This window comes from Phalaenopsis equestris, unplaced genomic scaffold, assembly GCF_001263595.1.
Source record: "Phalaenopsis equestris unplaced genomic scaffold, ASM126359v1 Scaffold000996, whole genome shotgun sequence".
Classification (NCBI taxonomy): Eukaryota; Viridiplantae; Streptophyta; class Magnoliopsida; order Asparagales; family Orchidaceae; genus Phalaenopsis; species Phalaenopsis equestris.
Window position 1 is genome coordinate 223,375 of NW_018165435.1, and position 19,055 is coordinate 242,429.

The following is a 19,055-nucleotide window of genomic DNA, read 5'->3' on the forward strand; positions in this document are numbered from 1 at the left end:
TTCGAGAGGAAGAAGCAAATTAGTATATTAAAAATTTAGAGCGAGCCGTTACCTGAAGGATTGGCGGGGAATTAATTTGTTTCCATTCACGCAGCCCTTTAATTGGAAAATCCTAACTCTCCATTAAAATAGAGATTAAATGTCACATTTCAAATTCAGAAATTTAAAATTCAAAATATTTAATTCTTGTTCTGCCCGAGTCCAGCCCAAATCGAACCTGAGTTGAGTTTGGGCCCGCGCCCCGCAAATTAAAAATAAAAAAAAAAACGTGCATCGATATCCGTGCTAGTCGCTCGCGCGCGAAATCATAGCAATATGGGTGTCCTTTCTAGCTAAAGTCGACGTTCCGGACACGTTGGTGCAGTCTGTTTCGTCATTCGGGGTCATCCGGACGAGTTCGCCGACGGGCGAGTCGATTTAAGCCAAAATTGACTGTGATGCAACGAGTCACCGAGGGTTAACCTAAGGTCGTTTGATCCTATAGGAACTCATTTTCAGACCCTCTGCATGTTGGTCCTTAGCCCTTGCAACTAGAAGTTGAGTGTTTGGGACCATTCGTGCGAGTTTTCACAAAAAATGAGTAAAGAAGCGGTTTGAAGTTCTATGGGAGGTGGGCTCCATTACTAGTCTGCTAGGATGGTCAACCAGGAACTCCTAAGGCTAGATCCTAGGTTCTAAGATTAGGAGGCTAAGACCTCACTAAAAATGAGGTCAACAGTTATAAGATGATTCCTAATGGAGAGGAAATTAAGAGATGGAATTGTTACCAAACAGGTTATATTTGATTTTGCAGTAGTATATGATCTAGCAATAATAAAGCATGTACTAAAAAAAGCTATATGTATTATATTCTTTTAAAAGGTGAAGTGAAAAAAATCATAAAGGATTATTTGTACTAATTTTTAGTAAGAAGAAGTTTTTTTCCCTTTCTTTTCAAAGATCATAAGTTGTTTCCAAGATCAAATCTAACCACCCAATAAGGTGGATAATTAAAGGTTTTTATCCTAAAAGTGTAAAGTAATTAAACAAGACAGATAGTGTGACTCAAAAATTAAAATTTTTAAAATCTTCCAAAGATATGAGCAAAAGATCATGTTAAACAAAATGTATATTTGTACTAAGAAGATTATTGCAAAGGACTACAAGAATTTAGAAACAGAACATACATAAAGAATGAAGCCAAGTGGTGGAGTCCAGATGTACAGAACATTACTAAAAAAATAAATAAAATTTAAAGAATGACATGTAAAAAACTATTGGGACATTATAAGGTGACTAAGGGATTTGCAAAGATGACACATAGAAAAGCTAAAGTGACACCTCTTAATAATTTGTAAAGTTAGCTAAATGCTAAAAAAGTTCAAAGAAGATATAAATAATATATAAAAAAACGGGAGAAAATAATAAAGTTTTAATCAGCGATGTTGAGATTGAGAAAAGATCAGGATGAAAAAAAAAGCTTGAAATTTAGATGAGATATCAATCAATATTGGGAAACTTAAAAGAGGACTTCGAGAACATGATTAACAAATCTTTTTAATAGAATTCTTAAGACAAAAAATGCCCAATGACTGTGGCAACAAAAATATAGCATCAATACTAAAGAATAAAGGATATGATCAAAATTATGACAATTACAAAAGAACATAACTTATGAAAATAGAATAATATGAGAAGATGAAAACAAGGCTACAAAAGAATCACGTTGGAAATCGATTTACTCACAAAGAATGTGGAGGCCATATTTGATCTATGGCAAATAAAGAAAAAGAGTAATGTTATACTCTCCAAATAAATCTATACAAAAAATTCAAAGGGATCTACATGGGTAACATGGACTCCTTTGTAATCACATACTGATTCATTATTTTATTGCATACAAGACAAATAAACATCCACATGAATCATGTGGATCCCTTAGGAATTTATGCATTGGTTTGTTTGGCGAGTAAATATCTCCATAAGATCTTCCCTGGCCTTATAAAGAATATGATCAAGTATAACAAAATTTCATTTAATAAGAATTACAGAGAAAGGTTTGTACCAAAGTTACGTTGAAATTATAATGCACAGACATTACTCGTAGAAGGGGTATGCAATATCCAATGTGTCATGGCCAACTGGAGTGTGTCCAAATAAAAAATAAAAAAATAAAAGATGATCATGCGTGTCTTAATACCTTGATAAAATAATAATAATAAATTCTAAATTTATATAAATTTATTTCATATTTTCAATATTTGCTCTCCCAATATTGACTTTCGGTCTCTTGTCCTTCTCCCATCCACGCAATTATCGTTTCAAATCATGCCAGAAGAGAGCAAGTGTATTTCCGACATGGCTGCAATCCATGTGTATTGTACTTTCTATTTTCATTTACGACTAGTTCTAATTAATGTATATTTCTTTACAGACTTGTGTTTTTGGATTTCATTTCTTGCTGCACTTAAATCCTCAAAAGAGGTTTAATCATCCTCATATCTAACTGAGTTCTTATTTATAATAGTCTTTCTCCTATCATAAATATTCTATTTGCATGGTACTGGATTTATCAAGTAAAAGGTTTTACTGTTTTAACCAAAAATGATTTAATTAAATAGGATTTAGTAAATTATGTACATTCTAAGATTTGTGAGCAAGAGAATTAATTTTTTAATCAGTTAAATCTTGTGAATGATGAGATTTAACAAATCCTGCATCTTAATTAGTAAAATAATTTTGACAAGAGCTAAACATTTCTTCCATTTCTTCTTAAGATCATAAAATTCTTTTTAAGTATACGATGAATAAAGATTCGGCCATGATCTAGATAAATTTTTATTTGCATTGTGCAATTAATAAAGGATAATTGTTCTTAATATTGTACAGATTTTGTTTAATTTCTATGCATTATTTTCATTTTTAAGATATAAAAATTAAAATGCAATGTCCAATGTGTGTTGATGTCCTATAGTTTTATAAAAACAAATCTTATTATTGTCATGTTGTTTTCATGTTTGTGCTTCATAGTATTAAAGATGCTGAGATATGTATGATGGAGTTATGGCTTACATTAAAAATAATAACAAACTTAATAAAGTATCAATATTAAATCTAATTTTTTATGTTCATTATAAAAATTTTTATAAAGTATTTTCAAAATGAGATACTGTGATGTATCCTAATTGCACATAAAAAAGAATCTAGTTGGTAAAACCTCTTTTAAAACTAAATGAAAATTTTTGAAAATGAAAAAAACGGACATAGGGCTTAAGACCAATAAAACAAATAGTGATATAGTATATAAAAAGAATGAAATCATAGATAAGGGCGTGACTTCTAGATCATAGGTAATAAGAGAAAATGAAAGTGACTTATACAGCTACATATATAAAATAATAACATACTGGATATAAAATTGATAATAATGAAAGCATAATTTGAAATTCATATTATGCTTACATTTAAGTATCTTGATTCTACAGCATAAAAGAATGAAGTGTGCATAAAGGGGAACTTCAAGGGTTGAAGAAAAAATCAAAATGAGGAAGTGTCTTAGAAGTGCTATGCAATAAGAGGACATAAAAGAGAACTAATATTAATTTTATAAAGAAAAAGTTACTATGATATGTTGATCCAAGCAGCCAAAAATTTGTTGATAACTAAGTTGACCATGGACAAATGAAAGTGGCTAAATGATGTAATATAAGACTTCAAAGAATGGCGTGAGAAAAAATTGTTTCAATGAGATGGTAGTTATGGAAGTTATTGTAGCGAAAAAAAAAAACAATTAGATGGTATCAAAACCGACATCAAAAGCAAAGGATTAACTACTAAATAGAATCAAGCTAAATAATGTAAAATAAAATTAGAAAATAATTGTGTAGACTAAAATTAACACTTTTTGTATGTAGTAACAAGATTGGCATAAACTAAAGCTAACAAACACTTCATGGAGCATACTTGTGGAATGAATGGAGGGCGGATAAAGCGTAGCTCAAATAGCTGGAAGATTGCAACAGATGAAAATAATAATGGTGCTTAGGTATAAGGATTTGGTACACCAATTTCATTGGTAACCGAATAGGAAAAAATAGTTTTCCATAGAAAATATTTCGACATACTTAAGTGCTTTTAGAGATTTATAGCATATTCAATGATGATACAAGCTTTTAATATTACTGATGTTATGGATGGCAATATTGCAAACTTCACCTATCCTAGAACCTATCACTGATGTTATGGATGGCAATACTGCTACTGCTTCTCTACCGTCTCATCAGATCGAGCAATACGTTAATGTTACTCAGGCACATGGGGTTCATGATGTGTAACAGTCTACACCTGTCCGGCCACCTTTGAACCAATCCACTGATTAGATGAGTCAATCCTCGGATGAGGAATGACAGGTTTACACATCCAGAAGGAAGAAGAAGAATGGAGACCTACTTGAGTTTAAGAATTTGATGGATGATACTTTGGTTACTTCGAATAATGGTACACACCTAACCAATTTATTAGTCGGCTCCCTTCCGAGAACTCGAGGCAGAGGCAGGACTAAACGAAATCGTCCCTAGCTTTTAACGCGCGTTGGTGGCTTTTGTTTTTTTTTTTATTTTATATGTATCTTTTCTTTTTGGAATTTTGTGTCTGTTCTATCGTGTGGGTTGAGTGCCTTCTTTTAGGCCCACTCATATAAGCTATCTGTATATTTTCCACTTTAATATATTTGCCCTAGAGCTTTTAAAAAAAAATGATACAAGCTTTTTAGGCTAGCATCAAAATCCTTTTGAAGTTATCATTTAGAAATATGCCAAAAAGTACATGAAGGAGAAAAATTATGGCTAATTCAATAGCCAAACCGGACTTTATTAATTTTCTATCATCAAAAGCTATGTAACACCAACACATACTTAAAAAGCATCATACTCGTGTCAAACATGTGTTGGAGATGGACAAGACTCCGACATACCTCCGACCTTGCAAAATGTGTTTAAATATTTTTCGGACTCATGCACATTCAAGTCATGCCTCGACATGGCATTGGACACAGGCTTGATACGAATTGAGGAAAATTTTGATGCAGAAAATAGAAAATTATAAATATATGTGCATTCATAATTAAGTTTTATTGTCAAAGCTCTCTAAGACATTCGTCAAAACAGAGCTTTGAATGTGCATCAAACATTCGTCGAAGCCAAGCGTCGGTAATTCCATCTTTGTTCATCAAAAATGAGTGTTAAAAGTTCATCCCCCATTCGTCGAAACCGAGCATTGGAGTTCCATTTTGTTTACTGAAGCCAAACCTGCACCAGCAAAAGAGGAAGCCTAAGCATCTTTGCCGCTACCTAATGTAAGAGTCGAACCTATTCATTAAATTCGATTCAAATACACTGCATTAAAGATGAAGATGAACCTACCATGCTTGTGTTGAAGCTTGATGACCCAGTTACATCGTAAGGCCTCGTTTGTTGATGGGTCGATGTCCATTGGGGATGCAAGATATTTTTCTCCACCCTTACAGCTCGGTATAGGCTTTGAAGCACTGAAACGTTCCTATTTGGAGTAACTATTTCCTTTAATTCACTCTCTTAACCAGTTATCATAAGTGTAAGCAAGACTTCTAATTAATCGAGAGCGTTCTTGGGTATCCCCCAAGATGTAATTAACCAAATGAACACATTCATTTGGGAGTTACTCTTGAGCCCAAAACAGAGGATGAAAATCTCTAATTTCTCTGGTATGTGGGTTACTTACATTAAGGCTTTCTTCATAAATATGGTTTCAAAGCATTTTGCTCTAATTCATTTTGGACATATGCCTTTGGCCTATCATACAAGGATCACTATAATGTAAGTTCTCCACGTTCCTTTTGCTTCGTCATATTTTTTTTTTGTTTGCTCTCATCGTATTTTTTTTATTTTCTGGTGTCTTTCCTTATTCAAACATTTCGATAATTCATAAAGGAGTTTATTGGAAACAAGAATAATATGAAAATGATTAGCTAAGCTGGCGACTCCAATGTAAAAAGAATGAAAACAAATTTGGCGACTCCACTAGGGAGAGCCACGCGTCCAAATAGAAAGAGGCCACGAGTGAAATTGGGGCTAGGGTTCTGCTCATGAAAAACCAAGCGGAGAGCTCCCTGTTTGATAAAAAAATAGTTTTTAAAGTTTTTCTTTCTCTTTTTTTATTGTTTAGCCCTTTTAAATATATTTTAATGTCTCAACTTGTGTGTTTTAACTCGTGCAGGAAACCCTTGCAATATGGGTGTCGTCCCTAGGCAAATTCGACATTTTGGATGCGTTCGCGCTCCGTTTCGTCATCCGATGTCATTTGAATAAATTTGTCGATTATCAAGCCAATTTGACCATGATTCGCGCGTGAAAATGGTTTTGTCGACCGTCTACGTCACGAGAGCATATGTATCACTGGGTTACAGTCCCATGACACAAAAAGAAACGTTAGATACAAAAAACATCAAAAATTGATTTCAACAGCCACCAAACTATATAGTGTCAAACTGTACAAATCAAGCCTAGCTACTCGTTCCGGTGCTAATTGCCCCTACCTAAAAGGCAACAACATAGAGTGAGCAACAACGAGCTCAGAAAAATAATCAAGACTAAAATATGATTTTATATACGAAAAGGAAATAATGTGCATACTATAAGAAAATTGTACGTCCACATATAAGTCACAACATGTTAGAATCGTATATAACATGAAAAGAAATAGCTAGTGTAGAAATCAAAACAGTTGTGTAAACATGTACGTCATAAACATGAACTCATAAGTATAATAAAAAACATGGTCATAGGTATGTTCATAAATTGTTGATCGTATGTAATCATAGCAATATTATTTCGTAAGTGTCATTTCATAATAATGTCACTTGTAAATGTATAAGTCTCAACTGTTTTCATGGTCTTTCATATCATGGGTCATTATCCTGCCCCGAATGTCATACAAATTATTGATAAAAGTTAGGCGTCCCCCAACATATAGTTATCAAAAACCCCCTTGTTACCAATGGTTCCCCAATGTTCTATCACCGCCTAATCGCATTCCAGAGTATCAAGAGTCGGGAATATCACCTCTGTATAGTGTACTTGCAAACACTCATTCAATAGTCTACCCATAACACTCTTCGTGACATTATTTAAAGCATAATACTTGTTGCATGCATTCATAGACATTCCATATACATGTATGAATCATAAGTGAATATTTGCAGTGTCTTAGCATAGCATCATATATATCGTAAAAGTAGTTAACATGCATTTATACATTCACTTGCAGGTTTTCATCCATAATATGCAAGAATTTCTAAATGTATTAATATCAAACGTGGAATCACATGAAAATCAATAAAAGATTATTTTCTTAAATTAGCATAATTAGTTCACCTAACTTGACAGAACAGCCCTACGACGAATATTCTCACACTCGTCTTGAGTTCGTCGCCTTGTATAAACAACTTAAAAATTCATAAGCATTATAGGAAACAAAAAATCCAAGCGCTTATCGTGATTTAGCCGAAAGCATAATTTAGCTAACCAAAACATATCTCAAACGGATTTCTCGGCATAACTGGCCCTTCCGAAACTGCCCATTTTCTCCCCAACTCTTCCTAACACCTCAAAACTCACCTCCCCTTTGTTGATTTCGTGCTAAAACCCGTAAGGAAGCTTTCAAATCATTTTTGACGCTTCTGACACGAGTTTGACACCTCCGACGACTACTGAAAATGAAAATTCCATGAAAAACGAGGCAAACTTCAAAATGAAAGTGTGAGGAAGGAAAGGAAACCTCAAATGACGCTAAAATGTGTTTCGTACTTATAGAAATCACCCCAGAACTTCGGATCACTGCGTGCAGCTCCTAGACCTACCAATCGCCCATTTGCTAAGGTGCAGGATCATAAGTATCCTACAGTCGAGCCGTTGAAGCGTGGGAGGGGGAGAATATGGGAGACGGAAGGAAACCGGGAGAGGGGAAGAATGAAAAGGCTCTGGAGCCCTATTCGACCAAAACCAGCGAATAAAAGGAGTGAGAGGCGATGTGGAACAATGTATGAACAAGAGATTAGGAATTGAATTAAGTCAATTAAATTAATTAAACATATAACGTCCATATTTATATCTCCCAATCTATTAACAATTCATGTATAAGGCTTTATATGAAATAATCGATTTCATGCATAGAATTTTATAAAATTATTTCTATCGAATTCTGGAAGATGCAAAATTTGAGGTATTTTTCAAATTTACTGAACTTTACATGGTTTCTCAAAATTTGGACATTACACAGTCCCAACAAAGTTTGGGTGTGATGACCAAGCTGCAATCCATATTGTCTCAAACTTTGTCTTCTATGAATGAACTAAGCACACTGAGATAGACCGTCATTTTGTTCGTGAAGAGATTCAACAAAATTTTATTTTTACAGCTCATGTAAAAATTGGAGAACAACTAGGGGACATCTTCACAAAGGCCCTTAACGAAGCTAGATTCACTTATATTTGTAATAAGTTGGACACAATAAATATCTATGCTCCACAATATTATGGAAAGTAATAGATATGATTGTTGTATATTAGAAAGCTTTTATATTAGGAAGTTGGATGATAGGAAATCTAATAAATAGGTAACCTAATTAGAAGAGATCAAATTGTAGTATCCTTCCTCTATTAGAAAAAATTCCTAATCTATAGAGATTGGAGTATATATAAATATGTAGCATATGTTTTCATATACTCAGGAAGAGAAAAAGGAAAGTATTCATTTACAATGTCCAAGAGGACCACATAAATTCTTTAATTGCAAAATCACTGCCTATAACCACTGCAAATACCCCTAACATCATCCTTGAGAGTGGGTGTTGGTTTCCACTTCTAATGTCGGATAAGAATTTGTCACCGATTAAACCCAATGGTTACGCCCTCAAACTCGGTGTTAACACAAGTAAAGCATTCACTCTTAGTAGAAAACAAAAATTAGTCAACACGATGTAATCCACAATAACAAAAACCATAACATAAGCTTGAAATGTAAGATATGAGAGCAAGAGTTTAAAGCGGGCCGCTTAACAACTACATTTCAGTTCATTCAATTTGATCATCTCTATCTTTCCAAAGACCATAAATAATAACTTAAACTGGATAACGAAAACTTTTACCAAATCTTAATGGTCTGGTTTTTCACTGTTATGAGCAGGATGGCAACAAGACTGACTGATTTGCTGACCCGGTGTTTGGAAAAGAAGAAAGCTAAACATAACGAGTGAAAGAAACTAGAACACTAAGATGGACGGGTATTGAAACTAAAAGGGTATAATGCCAAATGTCTATATTATAGAAGTGTTAATCCTACTGAAAATAAAGAAATAAAGAAATAAATTCAAGAGGTATTTGGAAACAAGCAAAAGTATATAACAAATCAGACAAGCAACTAGAATGAACATGACAAATTAAAAAAATAAAAGGAAAAATTAAATGGATATGGCAGCAATTACTGCTGCTGGCGCGATAACAATGAAGACAATGATGGTTGTTCTGAAAGCAAATAATGCAAATAAAGGCCACATTTTTTCGTTACAATTAGCAGCAGCTGATATTGCCAACTTTACAACAACTTTTCACTATGCTTAACTTTGTATGATTTGTTTATTTCTGGTATGCTATCCACTGAAGGAGACATACCTTGATATTATATACAACTATTTCACCAGCACGAATCGGGTCTTTGCTCATGTGTAAGAACAGAATATCACCCTATAAAGTATATCAACAGCTTCAACAAATTTAGAAATAAAAATTGATCACAGGATGTTCAAAAGCAAACAACTAAAACATAACAAACAACAAAATTAACTAGGAAGATTTACATACATACCACTTAATTGCTATATATTCACATATCAAACACCTAAATTTCAATTTTTACACATCTGTCACCACCTATGCAAGAAAAGGTGTATTTCAATTTATAAAAGGTAAAATAGTGGTATTTTTTATGTGATATGAAAGATTTGGGTGGTATGTAAAAAGTAATATTTAGGTGTTAGATGTGTAAATACATAAGAATTGGGTGGCGTGCATGTAAATGCCCCAATCAACTAACCAAAAACTCAAGCAATAACAAGGGATCTCAATGCCCAAGCAGAATGAATGGTACTGTCAATATGAAAGACTTTACTCTTATTTCCCTGTGAATTAGTGTTAGCAGATGAGCTAATTTGTGATTTCATATGATGAGAGAAAAGATGAGCTACATAAATGCCGCTCATAATAACCACATTCTTTACGTGAAATGACTAGTCAATGTGTGCAATACATAAAACCTTAATTTCTTAAGGATAAGATGAAAGAATGGACCAGCAGTGGTGTTAGAGTCTCCTTTGTTCTTGCTAAAACTGGATAAGTCGATACTCAACTTTTGCAAAATAAAGATAATTATTATCTCTTTTAGAAACATGCTACATTTTTTTAAGGTCATAGCAAAAATAATTTAAACTACCATTATATAATGGTTAAGAATAATTTTGGCATTGGATCAATAGATTATCCTTGCTACCCTTCAAGTGAATTTGATGTTAGTTAAGGCACAAAAGAAGAAAAATTTGTATTAAGCTTGGAATTGCACAACTTAATCGTTGTCTATAAACCTAAAATTTGGATCAAATTTCATCATAACTTGCCCCCAAACAGTAGTGGCAGAGCCAAAATATTTTCAAAACGGAGGCAAAACATCTTTTCAAAAAATCACTCAACTTTTTCATTCATTATTGGGGTCTATATAGCGGATTTTTTTTCTTTCTGGATACTTTATATCTAACAAAATGAAATCAATTACGATAAAAAAAAAAAAAAAATTGCAGTTGTGCCGTCTCGTAACATATCATCATGAAATAATTAAGTACATAAAGAATATTTAATGAATTAATTTTCATAAGAAATTGATTTGATTTTGGTGAGGGGCTGAGTTTGGGCTATATGATCCAGGAATTATGAGCATGAGAATTGGTTACATAAGTACAAAATCAAGAATGGGTGGGAGCTAAATTATTTTACGAATTCGCATAATTTTGGTCTGAAGGTGAGAATGGCAGGCAAGCAGATGGTGTTGGAGGGCAAACGGATAACTAGTGCAGAAAATGAGAAGGGATGTGTGGCTACTATGCATGGGTTCGATTTGGAGTTTGTAGCAAAAAAGTGTCATAAGAGTCACTGGTTGGAAGCACAGACACTTGGCAGAAAAGAGATCGCCGTTCGTGATGTTCGAAATCAGGGGGTGTTCGGCGTTTGTGGGATTGGGGCGAGTAAGAAACAGAGAGAAGTGGGTGTGTGTGTCGAGCAGGTGGAGTACAACAAAGGAAAGATGAGAGGGAGGAGGGCTAGGAGGAAGAGGAGTGAGAGAGATTGGGATGGGTGAGGTGATGAGCGTAGAAGCTGTGTGATTCTTGCGTGGCATCGCCAAAGCGTAGAAGGAGAGGCATGTGTGAGACTAGCCAGATTAAAGGAAGATTTCGAGAAAAAGTGAGAGAAAAATGGTGTGTGGCTTGGAGTGGATTGTCGACAGATAGGCAGACGGTGTGGCAGACGGTGTGAGGAGGCAAGGCCTGCATGCAAGTGTGAATAGTGGAGGTGTTTCGTGGTTTGTGTGAGAATGAATGAAAGGCAAGGCACGTGCCCCCTTAGCCCCACCTCAGATCGCCCCTGCTTTTACTCTCCCTAGATACTCTACCAAAAGCTAAAAGTTGCACTACTCCCAACATGCATAATGGATTGTTCATTATTGATATGAAGTAGCGGATAAGATCTTATATATTCTCTGTCAATTGTACCCTCAAAGTCACACATTTAGAATAAGTTGATGATTTTGGCGTCATCAACAATTTTTATTCTTGTATGTAGGATATGTGTTTTGGATTGATTGATGAGAAAGTTTTGTTTACAGCCATGTGAGAGTGCCTGAGTCCATTACCAACCTTGTCTTCTGAGTTTAGTGCTTCATCTCCCTATATTCTTTTGATTTAGTATGAGCATTCTGAGTTAAGCAAATAAGTAAATCATGTTGTGTTGTTCGGTTTCTATTAATAGGAATTGCATCAATGTATATTTGGTATTTATCCGACTAGCTAATTGTAATTGTCCAGTAAGTTTTTCCTAAAAGCACTCTTGGGAATCAATGTAGGAATGTTTCTCAAAGATCCACACGAATGATTCCCAAGATGAACATGCAGTGTTGTTCAGTCCAATAATCTGAAATTGGATGTCCATAAGACTTTTGGAAGCGATAAAATTTTTCTAAGAAAGATCAAAGGTGGTCTAGCACAATCTTTTTAACACAATGACAAGAGCCAACAATTATAAAAAAGCAAAAAAAGAAAATAATAACAATAATAATAATAATATAAAAAACAATAAGAGAATTAGTTGAGTTTTCTTATCGTAGAAATGTTATACCTAATTTTTGTGTTATACTATACTTTTCTATAATAACCACGATATGATATAGTATCCACAATCGCTATGACATTCGTGTTGTTGCTATAATACCCAAACAAAGAGGAAGGGGGAGGAAACCATTTGGGAGATCCTAAACTACTTTTTATTCCTTGAAATAGTTTAATTATAGGCAAAAAAATAGACCCTCCTTTTTTTCTAAGTAACTTCATCAAATAAAAACAAAAAATCATCCTTAACTCCACTATCAAAGAACATTATCTTTCCTTAATCAACTCCACAAAAGCATAAAATTCAAATTTAAAATAAAAATTAAAACTTATCTTAAATAAGTTTAAAATTCAAGAGTTATTCTAATTATATCGTCCTTAGTGCCCTCCAAACATTCAACTTTCGTACATCTTAACATTGATCATCATGCATCCAATAGACAATTCGCCCTTTTGTGTGGACTCCTAATTAAGCATTTCTATCAAAATTCTTTCGCTAAGATCATCTTCAATCACAGATTCACATTTGTGTTCATTTGCTCTTGCAAATAAGAGCACATTTTTCTACATAATGGCTTTGTTCATTCTTATCTGCCTCGTAGCCTTCGACTTTTTATTTTGTTGTGATGATTTATTCTATTGGAAAAGTCGTAAATCAAAAATTAGGATGAAATTTTTGTGCTTTTTATCAAGAAGGAAACTCTCGACCCTTTTTCAGAACCTTCAGGATTACTAGCCTTACCATCTCCTGTGAAGATGAAACAATAAACTAGTTGAACCTATTCGTTTTCCCTCCTTTTGTAAGTATAATTTTTCATTATCTTCTATATAAGATAGTGTTCCTATCTGACAAATATGAATTATCTAATATTACTAGCATGCATCCAATAGTACAATAAAAAAGACTACCTCATCAATAAAATATCTAAAAAAAGCAAATATAAAATTGTTAACTTGAAAAATATTAACCTTAATCTCTCTATCCAACTGCAAATATAAAGTTAGTTTCACTGCCAAAATCCAAAATGACGTCAAGAATGGTAGATTTTACTAGAAGCTTAAGGTGGAACAATTCTCCCATAACTTCACCATTGGTGTGTATATGCAACATCAAAGATAATGCAAAATCCATCTTTGTCACTCCTACCACATCAAATACTTCTCTGAAAGAAGTGGTGAGGAGCTTTTCTCTTATCTTCCATCTTGTTATCATTTTTTGGTATAACTTCTATCAATCTTAAGCACATGCCGTAGCTTTTTGATCAATGTTGTCTTGCTCCTTCGTAGCTATCCTACTTGTGGTTCAGCAAGAAAATTTTTGTTCAATTCAAGTCTCTTCACACAATTGTAACTTCTATGCCAGCTTCGACGCATCAAAATTTGATAACAACTTTAATTAAATACAAAGACCTACATTCAGCTATGTTAAATATTTTATGAATGCGTCTTCTAAATTCTATCATGCATTCTTGTACATTTGACCCACTATCCTACTTCAAAGCTTAACATCAAATCCACTTGTTATCTTGATGTCACATGGTCTAAAATTGCATAATACAAGAAATGACTCAGCATTTTTTTCCAAAATAATGTAATGAGTTTTACATCTCATTGCACTACTGTGAGGCATATACCTCATACTTGCTGAGGAGCACCCCAACACATACCTTGCCTCACCATATGTGAGACGAGCCAATCAGAAATTAAATTATTTTAACAAATGCTAATTAATTATAAATTCACTTCCAACCCTCACATCCCTAAAACAAAAAAAAATCATAGTTCTAGCTCCCTAAAAATGTTGCACTATGTACCAAGGTTCCTAATGTGGTGAAAGAGGAGATACATGCGCATATGAAGAAGGTGAGCTTGTCAAGACATTTAATGCAATGACAATTTGACGATGAAATAAAAGTTGGATCTTATTATAAAAGCATGCCAAGTAGAAAATAGATTTTCGATCTTATTAGAAAAGCAAGCCAAGTGACAAGTATTCTTTGTAATCTTCGTCACAGATAACAAGAAGAGGTACAAGATAACCTATAAATCAATCCACGATAAATGTGAAAGATGTCAGAGTAGATGGAAGGTTTGTTGTATTGTGAAAGTTATAATCATATAAATTATGTAATTGAAATTTTAACCATCAAAATAGGCATTATTTTAAAATTAAATAAATATTTTTATTAATTATTATTGATTAAGAAAGAGGAAGATGCATGAGATTGAAGATGACAAAATGAATCGGAAAACGTAGATATAAGTATATGAGAATAAGGACAAAGCAATTTATTATGGCAGTGATTCCAATGAAACACATTGAGTGATGAAAGTAATGGGGACTTTTAAATCTAGCAATTTTAACGTTTATGGATTGTTATATTCTTAGTTGAGTAGAGGATGGTATGAGGACCTAATGCTAAACTTATTTGGGTTATTATGTTATTATATTTTACTTTTATATCTTATTTTACTTTGATGATTTGACATTTGTATGACACTTCCTACTTATTTGATATCAACATGTTAATTCATTTGCACAATTTATTACTTCTTACTCTGTTAGGATATTAATATGTTACTTTTCAATGTGTTAATAAATTAAGATGCCGATATGTTACATCTTACTTTATACATTGATATTAGTACTATGTATCTTCCTTTAAGCAATTTTTATGAATTTGAGGCTTAAACCTCAAGGCTTACGTTTCAACTTACGTACAAAAAAATACCTCAATATTCAATTATACAATTTTAAACATTGTCTCATTCAAAAAGATAAGATTGAGCTTTTAATTATTTTTTAATCTCTAGCCAAGTCAAAATTGACAAATCACAATTTTCAAATTGTGAATTTCCAACACACTAAAATGTGAGAACAATTTCAAGAGAACAAATGCATTTTTCTTTCAATTAGATAAATCATAACCCATGAATAATATTTCAAGGAGCTTCAACCAATTATTTCTTATCTTAATTTTAACTAGTGTGCCAAACATACCCTTAACTTTGTTTAAACATTGAATAGAAGATCATCTCTATGATCTGGCTCTGCTTTTTAGAGTTAGCAATAAGGGTTTCAAAGACAACGATGATTATTGTCATTTGTTCCCTCATTGTGCTATATAATCAACATTTTCTTTGTCATCTCTTCTTTCATGCTGAAAAAACCTTGGTCGAAGCCTCCATGCTCCATAGAATCACTAAAAGTATCCCTTGCCAATCCTTGAGTTTAATCACAAAATTTTTCTTTTAATGGATTGGAACTAAAAATATGATACCAAATTACGATATGAAATTAAATATGCTTGAGACTTTTGGAACTAAGAGATTTCCAAGACAAACGTAATCCGGCTCAATCCTATTAATGGGATTAAAAGTGTCCACAATTAGTGAATCGGTTGAGTTTTCTTCATATAGGAATATACTATAAATTATTTTTTTCTTTTTTTTTTCCATTCAATGTTTTACTATAATGTCGTTGCTTGCTATGGTGCCCATTGTTTGCTATAATTCTCGTAAATTATCTGCAATAGTTGGGCAAAGAAAAAGATAATAAATCTTTTAATATGTTTCGAAATATTTTCTATTAGAAAAAATAACAAATTTATAGACAAAAAAATAGCAAGAATTAATTTAATTTAACATTAGCTTCTCCAAAACTAACCCTATCAAATAAGAAATAACCTTATCCTTGACCACACATTATAGGAATAATCTTATTCTTTTTAAACCAACTCCTTAAAAGACAAAAAATCAAATTTACATTCAAAACAAAAATTTATCCAAAATAATTTTAAAGTTCAAAGCTATCTCCCTTTCAATCTTAATCAGTGAGCATCTAATTGAGAATCGTCTTTAAATATGGATTGTTGGTGAGTTGATCTTCCATCCAACAACGTGATCAAACAATTCTTTAAATAAGGTCCTCATAGATTATCAAGCAATGGAGTGATCGGGTCGGTTATGAATGGTTTCTTTGGCTTACCTAACTTGCATTTAAATTGCGATTAGGTTCCATATATAATGCACAATCATATTCGGTTTGCCTAGCCATATGAGCAGTCACAACTAATCAGGCCTAATTTCATTTAACTAGCCGATCATGTTAAATTAAATTGTAAGTAGTTGCCAATATGTGCGCATTATATATCCACTTGAATGATTCTCGGGATAATTGTTTCATTATAGTCCAAGAGAGCCATGGAGTGGTTGTATTAGTTGCAATCTCCCTTTTGTGATAATCGTTTTATCCTGTCATACATGAATTTTGCATGACTCATTACTAGTTCCTACATCTCATGGCCGTACATATTTGGTTTGTCTAGTCATATAAGTAGTCACCACTGATTCGACGCTTGACCTAGCCCAGCTTGCCGAAATAAATAGTTGTAACTAAAGGGTGTGTGTTTGTTACAAGTTGCTAGAGAAATAATCAAGGACTTAATATAAAATAACCAATTTAAATAATTTTCTAGTATTCATCCAATGGTACTCAAATATTTCTAACTAACTAACGTTATTTGAGCAAGAGGATCAAACCAGAGCTTGGTGATTGCACTCATCAAAGGAGTACATAGTAGTTAATTCAAAGTAGGAGCCGCCTTTCTAATAGGCACCACCTTTAAGCAAGGCTAGATAATTGACCACATCCATACCTAACAACATTAGTTCTTCCTAAAGCCATGCCTAATGCAGGACTTACATCTTCCAAAGAGAGATTTCTCGTCAGATCATTCTATGTTTTACCATGCATAGAACGTCGATGCTTCCTTAAGAAATGATTGTTTTTCTCGCCCTCAACAAGTGGTCATATTTTCAATTGAGTTAAACTATGGCTACAAAACCTAAAACAAAGCAAATGAGAAGGGCCTTGATATATTTACAAAGATTTTCATGTACTTCTAGAAGGGCAGCATTGATGCCTAATGATTGAGTAGAAAATGGCAAGCATTTGACTCTATAACTCCCTTTATAGCACTGAGGAATAGGTTTCATCACCTAAAAAGATAGACGAGCAGTATGTTACAATGTTAGGAACCATGAGAACATGTTCTATTTATTGAGAGCATCTCCCTCATTAGTAGAACGGCCTATTAAGTTAAAATGGGTCATAATCTCCCTTCCCTCCTCACTCCCTCCCAAATTCCGATCCTTAATTTCTTCCACCTTGCATTTGAAGAGGATTCTTTGAGATACATACTTTCTAGTCATTAAAATTGAAATGCAAGCTAGGCTCTCAATATGCAAGCTAGGCTCTAATAAAATTGAAATTTTGAAATCATCCTATTTATTGAATCATGTTAACATCATCATAGTGTTTGAAATAAATTTCATGGATATTACAATGTCAGAGCATCCAAATGCTCAAAGTTGACAAAAAAATACTATCCATGTCAAGATAGTATAATTATTGCTGTCGATGAACTCATACATAAGTTATCAATATCTAACTTCTGTAAACTATTCGAGAATCAATAAAAATAAGTTAATTAGGGTTTGAAATTCGTGATTTCTAGCAGAAATTAGGTTTCCTAGCAAAAAACGGGTAATGATGAATACTCACCCTCTGAAAACCTGGTTCCATGCTCTCTGATAGAACAACAACAACAGGAGATTCGCTTCCGGTAATACACATTAGCCCTTTCCATATCATTAGTGCTGTAGATAAAATAATGCCTGAAAGGAAAAGCATCAAGAAAACCAAAAAATACGAGAAATTTAATAGTCACTGTCAAAATTGAGATTATCAACGATTTCATCGCAAAATTTTACAAAAATCTAATCCCTAATCCTTCAAAAGAGAGAAGAAATTCAAGGAAACAAGGGCTAGAACAGAAGGGAGTGAACAGACCTAATGTGATGGCTTGCGTGAGGAGTTGCCTGAACTGAAGAGCCCGGATTGACTCTAAGCTCGCCCCAATCCAGCCCATTCTCTCCTCACTCTCCCTCTATCGCTAGAAGAATTGTCGATCAGAGTTGACTAGCCTGCAACTCGGTGGCGCGTCCAAAGTCCCGGCGCCGTTTGGCTGCAAACTATCACCAAGGAGTTCTGTATTTTTGAATGTTTAATTTAAAAAAATAACAATAATGCAATACATTTTTTTAGACATTTAATTTTTTTTCTAATTTATTTTAATTTATTTTAAATTTATTCAATTTAAGTGAATTTTAAATAATTAAAAAATTTGAGATTTTAGCCTGTTGATTGTCACTAATCACATTACACAATCACCACTATAAGTTTTTGAAATGCTTTACAAAAAAAATCAAACACAAAATTTAATTATGGTCTCTTTCAAGGCATAGATGCTCCATTCCTCTGAGCATTAATCTAACAAAAATTATCTTTATTAAATTAGACGTAAGATTTAACTAAGGCTATAAATAAACCAATGCATTAATCTAACAAAAATTCTCTTTATAATACAGTTGAATGTTGAATAGGAATGCACTTCCTCCAATAGAGTTTTGATAAGATGTTCAACAACTTCTTCCAGAATTCCTTGATAGTCTATCTCATCATCCTACTTATCGTTTGCATTAACAAAATGCCAAAATTAAAAGACTTTTTTTCCTTCAGACCAGAATCCGGTATGAAACTTATACCAAGTTAC

The 19,055-nt window shown here is 33.3% G+C and overlaps 1 protein-coding gene across 1 annotated transcript in view; it reads right to left on the minus strand.

Moving 5' to 3' along the window:
- The window catches only part of LOC110032655 (signal peptidase complex catalytic subunit SEC11A-like), an 82,871-nt gene extending 64,378 nt beyond the window's left edge, over positions 1–18,493 (minus strand). The window contains exons 1-3 of the mRNA XM_020736351.1: positions 18,293–18,493; positions 18,005–18,117; positions 9,683–9,754 (exon numbers count right to left, since the gene is read on the minus strand). Of these exons, the coding sequence (XP_020592010.1) occupies positions 9,683–9,754; positions 18,005–18,117; positions 18,293–18,371 (264 nt within the window). The 5' untranslated portion in view covers positions 18,372–18,493. The remainder of the gene's footprint in view (positions 1–9,682; positions 9,755–18,004; positions 18,118–18,292) is intronic.
- Between the last annotated feature and the right edge of the window lie 562 nt (positions 18,494–19,055).